Consider the following 6000-nt stretch of genomic DNA (forward strand, 5'->3'; position numbering starts at 1 on the left):
TAATTTTAATTTTAAGAGTTCCCTTTTATTTTAATTTCTATCTTAAGGGTTTGAGAGTTTCTTTAGATGTCTGGTAGCCCTCGGTTATCTGCTTGTGTGGATCTGAAGTTCTTAACATGTGGATTGGGCTGGCATTCCCTGAACTTCTCCGTAGATCTGGATGGGCTGTTGGTTGAAAAATCTTGATATCAGTATTTTCAGGTCAGTTTCCACAGAAAAGACACTTTCAGTCTCCCACCTGAGGATTAAAGGCTGGTTGCAGCATTTTAGGAGCTGAGTGGAAGAAGAGAGATGGGGCTGGCAGGGTAGAAGGTGTGGTCTCAGCATGTAGTATATACTTTTTCATATAACCCCCCTGTTGTGGGTATATACTATTGTCCTTAACAATGCCTTGCTGTCCCCGCAGACAGTCAGAGACCTTCTGTTTTATCCTGTCCAGAAAATGAAATTCCAGTCTTCTGTCTACATAGTAGGAAAGGTCAGATGCCCAAAGTATCATTCAGTCCCTTTTTTTAATGGCCCCTTCCTCTTTATTCCATTTCCAGAGATTCCTGGCATCAACACCTGAGCTTTATGAGGATTCTTTGGGGTTAATTTTGTTGGTTTTCAGCATTACCTCCTGTTAGTTTTGGATTTAATTTTTTAGTATGGCCTCCTAAGCCATCCATCTGCTTTCCAGTTTCCAACGTTGCATTGCCATTGTCTCCTTTTCTGTTCTCCCTACTCTTAAAGAACTGGGAGTGATAATTTGTGCCTGTAGTCCCAGCTACTCTGGAGGCTGTAACAGGAGGATCTCTTGAGCCCAGGAGTTCCAGTCTATAGTGGGCTATGATTGGCCACTGCACTTCAGCCTGGACAACAAAGAGAGACTTTGTCTCTGAAAAAATAATAATAAATAAATAAAAGTTAAAAAAAAATTCCTTTGCTGTACTTTTAGTGGGGTTTCAGAAGGGAGCAAATTTGGAACGTGTATTTAATACACTCATTCACTCTTCAGCTCACTCATGCCTGGTCTTCTTTTCCCATAATCCTCCCAGTAATATTACGCAAGCTAAGGTTCCCAGTGAAACTTGTAAAACTAAATACCTCTTTTTCAGTCTTCATCCTACTTTGTCAGCATTTGACAGAGCTGACCACTTCCTTCTTGAAATGCATCTAATCTTGGCTTCTTTAAAATCATTTTTTAAAAACTCGCTGTGATATAATCAACTCTTTTAGAGAATTTTTAGTATATTCACAAGGTTGTGTAACCACCACCGTCTAGTTCTAGAACATTCTCATATTCCAGAAGAAACCCTGTGCCCAGTACCAGTCACTTTCCAGTGATTACTCCCCTTAGCCTCTGGCATTCATGAATCCACTTTCCATTACTATGACTTTGCCTCTTCTAAACATTTCATATAAATGGAATCATACAATATGTGGTCTTTTGTGACTGGCTTCTTTCACTTAGAATAATGTAAAACTACTTTTTGCTAGTAAAAACTGTCTCCTCTACCTAATCTTTACCTGGCCCAAATGCTTCAGGGCTCTGGTTAGATTCTCTTCCCTTCTCCACTACTTTCTCTTTAGGTGATCTCATCCACTCCCCTAAGTTAATTTTAAAAATTTGTTTGAGTCAGGGTCTTGCCCGGTTGCTTAGGCTGGAGTACAGCTTATTGCAGCCTGTACCTCCTGGGCTTATGCTACCATGCCTGGCTAATTTTTGTATTTTTTGTAGAGACAGGAGTTCCCTGTGTTGCCAAGGCTGGTCTTGAACTCCTGGCCTCAAGTAATCCTCCTGCTTCAGTCTTCCTAAGTGTTGGGAATATAGCTATGAGCCACTGCGTCCAGCCTACTCCCCTAACTTTATTTATTTATTTTTTGAGTCAGAGTCTCACTCTGTCGCTCAGACTGGAGTGCAGTGACACACTCATGGCCACCGCAGCCTTGACCCACTGGGCTCAGTCGATCCTTCCACCTCAGCCTTCCAAGTAGCTGGAACTACAGGCATGTGCCATCACGCCTGACTAATTTTTTGATTTATTGTAGAGACAAGGTCTTGCCAAGTTGCCCAGACTGCTGTCGAACCTGTAGGCTCAGGCATTCCTCTCACCTCTGCCTCCCAAAGTGCTGGGATTATAGGCATGAGCCACTGCGCCCATCCTTACTCCCCTAACTTTAAGTAGCTGCATGTTCTAATAACTTCTTAGTTTGTTTGTTCTGTTATAACAAAATATCTGAGACTGGGTAATATATAAAGAACAGAAATTTATTGTTCACAGTTCCAGAGACTGGGAAGTCCAAGATAAAGGTGACGACATGTTCAGTGTTTGGTGAGGGCCTGTTCTTCCTAGATGGCATTGTCTAGGTGTCTGCACATGGTGGAAAGGACAGAAGGGAAAAAACACATCTAGATAATTCCCTCCAACCCTTTTATAAAAGCACTAGCCCATTCATATGCATGGAGTCTTCATGGCCTAATCACCTCCAGAAGGCCACACCTCTGCCTACTATTGCACTGGGAGTTCAGTTGCAACATGAATTTTGAAGGGGACACAAACATTCAAACCTCAGCAACTCCCAAATCTACCTCTTTCAACTTCTTTTCTGAGCTCTAGACTTAGACAATCACTTGCCTACTTGACATCTTCACCTGGATGACTAACACAGAACTCAATTTTTCTCCAATCAAAACTTCATTCTCCTCTAACAGGTCTCATTTCAGAAATGATGCCTCCGTCCTCCAGTTGCTCAAGTCAAAAACTTAATAAGATATATAAGTATTTATTTATGTATGTGATGATTTGTTTTAGTTCTGTATCCCTCTCTGTGTAGAGGCAGGAAAATTACCTGTTTGGCTCACCATTGTACACCTAGTGCTTAACACAGTGCCCAACATTTAACAGGCAAGCAATAAATCTGTTGAATGAATACAAAAAAGAGTAACACACAGTTCTTGCTCTCAAGTTGCCTGCAATTTTATTTGAGAAATAACAAGTCCATGTGTGCTGCTAAAGACTATAAAAAAATGCACAATTCGGTGTTAGAGTGTTAAGTAGTAAGAAGATGTTTGGGGGGTTTAGAGGCAGGATGATTAGGGAAAATGACATGGAGACAGAAAGTAGGAGCATGCTTTAAATCGATGAAGAAGAATATGAACGCAATGGCACGCAAAGACCCTGAAGTAGAACTTGAGCTATTCAGGGGATAATGAGGAGACCCCTGCAATTTCAAAGCCATTTCAGGAAACAAGCCTTTCACTTTGGATAATTTGAATACACAGTAGTAGGAAGAAATGCAGAACTCCAGCAAATGGGAAGAACTCTGGAGCCATCATACTGATAGATACCCTGGAAAATCAGGTGTTTCATATTCAGTTTTTTCATTGGGCATCGCTATAAACAAAATTATATTAAATGTGATTGTAAATTTTGGGAATAAAAATAATCAGAAGAATTTAAATCTAATTTTGAAAATTATTATTTTTTTTACAGCTGAGAAGCTCACTCATTATGCTTCAGAAAACCTTTGATCTACTAAATAAGAATAAGACTGGCATGACTGTTGAAAGCTAGTGATCTTAAGGACTGAAACGATCGAGATACTTGAAACTAAAAGATAACATCCAGAAGAAAACCAGAGGATGAAGGATTCTGACATAGGGACATTTCCATGTTTTCTCATTATTGGATTTCTATTATGAATTCTTTTCAATAACACTTATTTGATAATTAGTTTGATGGCTTTAAGAAAATCCAGCCTTTCATTTCTTACAGATATTTTTAAGCTGTGAATTTCTCCAGTAAACTATGAAATATATCATAGAACTGAATTTCTGTGATGCAAAAAGAAAATGAGACGCTGAATTGAAAGACACAGTCTTAATTCTATAGTGAGATTTGCAGTTTGATGGTTTAAGTTTATCTGTCAGCACATAATCAGTACATGTCTGAGAGGCTGCTTTCACTGTTGTGATAAATCCAAGAAGCTAAGGAAGATAATACAAGAAGAAATCTCTAAATCATTACTAATTTTAAAGAATCAATTTTCAGGCATATATCATAACATTTTTAGGTTTGTGTACTGTAAATATTATAATGTCTTCATTTATTTAGCATGCAAATTCAATAGTCAAACTTTTTGAATCTGCATGTTGATGATTATTATCTGAAAGGTTTTTCAGCTATGCTGTATCTTTATGCAATAAATGTTTTTTCTTAAGGTCACTGTCAGAGGTGAGACTGTCTCGCCTCTTCATACATCAAATGACAGAAAAGTCGATTTAGGAAAAAGAAATATGTAAGATACCAACACTCAGAATGAAGAACCATCCTCTGAGTTTTCAAAACCAGAAGATTAGGGTAAAATCTGGGCATTTAGTAACAGATCAGATATATACTTGAACTAAGCCTGGCTTCAGCTTAGCAGTCTTTCATGATGGAATTGACCCATCTGATTGAAAATGAGTTGTGTATTTTCATAACCATGTATGGCTTCATTCTTTATAAATGTGTGTGTCTTGTTCTAGTTGGCAAGTTATAAGCCAGACACCAAACTTTAGCTCTTTAATAAAAACTTTTGGGGCATGTGTGTCCCAATACAAATGCACTGACTTTTCAAGCTGTAAGTCAGACACAAGCTTTGGCTCTTTCATAAGAAATTTTTGGTAGGTGTTTCTCAAGTGGTTTGTGAAAATAAGGACTTTGTAAACTGACTTAAAATTCATTTTTTTGGCTGGGAGCGGTGGCTCAAGCCTGTAATCTCAGCACTTTGGGTGGCTGAGGCCAGAGGATTGCCTGAGTCCAGGGGTTTGAGACCAGTCTGGGAACTTGGGAACCCTGTTTCTACAATAAATCAAAAAATTAGCTGGGCGTGGTGGCATGTGCCTGTAGTTGCAGCTGCTTGGAAGGCTGAGGCAGAGTGAGCCTCTGACTCAAAAAAAAAAAGTTCTTTTTTTTTCCCCCCAGGAATTAGGGGAAGTTCAGAAAGTTTGTTTTGTCTCTTTTCTGGAAAAAAAATAAAATAAAATTTGTATATAGTCTTACTGTTTTGAACAACTATTGCCTTTAATTAAATGTTTCCCTTTTTTCCCCCAGAGTCACCACAGCCCCGTGGCATTGTTAAGGTCATTTTTGAGATGCCTGTAGAAATGAAAGTATTGACTTGATTAGAAGGAAAATGGGTTTATCTGGGTGACTCCTAAAGAGCCTACCCGGGGGGTACCAGTGTACCTACCTGGGTTGGTTTGTTTTTTTGCGGGGAAGGATTGATATGGTGCCTGGCTGTGAGCAAGAGTGAGTAACTGGATTATAAACTTGAAACTTTCTCTGTCAAATTCACAAGAATGATGGACCAATAATATTTTTGTGATGTTTCTTTAAAACTAGTACTTCATAACATACCTCAAATAAGATTACCAAAGGAAGTTTCTTGATAAATTAAGACTAAACATGTATGGATTCAGAATCCAGTTTATAAAATGTGAGCCGGTCATGTGAATTGAGTATCAATAAAACCAAAAATGTCTGAGTTGTAGTTTTTCCATCTTTTTCTACTTAAAACTAGAAAGCCTGCTATAATGAAAAGTGTACACGGACCTACACTCTAAAAATTTGTGTGCAAAAATAAAACCCAAAGAGGGCTCTCATCTCGGGCAGTTTCATTTCAAATACGCAGACTACTGGAACCAAAGTACCAGAAAGGCCTGCTGGTCTAACGTAAAGTCAGCTCGCCAGAAATTCTGAAAATGAAGAAGTTGGATACACGAACAGATCTGGCGGCAGCGATGGGCCTTTAAGGGAAGGCTCGCGATTCGGGGGAGGTACTTGGGTAACATTCCGCGGTGGAGAGCTCCCCCAACGCCTGTTGCCGGCGTCTAGGTGAAGGGGGGCCGACCCACGGTTCCACGTTTTCGGAAATCCTCCGGGCTCCCGGGCTTCCCGCATGTCCGTCTCCGCACCCCGCCTGCACCCCGAGGGCTCCGCAGGTTGTCCCGCCCGCGTGCCGCCCGCAGGACCC

At 40.0% G+C, this 6000-nt stretch overlaps 1 protein-coding gene across 3 annotated transcripts in view; it reads left to right on the top strand.

The window, feature by feature from the left end:
• GRAMD1C (GRAM domain containing 1C) overlaps nt 1-3931 on the top strand; it is a 109138-nt gene extending 105207 nt beyond the window's left edge. For 2 of the 3 annotated variants that reach the window (XM_008065855.2, XM_008065856.2), the window contains one exon: nt 3477-3848. In XM_008065855.2, the coding sequence (XP_008064046.1) occupies nt 3477-3557 (81 nt within the window). In that variant the 3' untranslated portion in view covers nt 3558-3848. Of the gene's footprint in view, nt 1-3476 lie in introns of all 3 variants that reach the window. The other variant, XM_008065854.2, reaches the window with a different exon arrangement.
• Nucleotides 3932-6000: the final 2069 nt, after the last annotated feature.

The sequence above is a fragment of the Carlito syrichta genome, unplaced genomic scaffold (assembly GCF_000164805.1).
Source record: "Carlito syrichta isolate Samal-C Ts95f unplaced genomic scaffold, Tarsius_syrichta-2.0.1 Scaffold308815, whole genome shotgun sequence".
NCBI classification, from domain to species: Eukaryota; Metazoa; Chordata; class Mammalia; order Primates; family Tarsiidae; genus Carlito; species Carlito syrichta.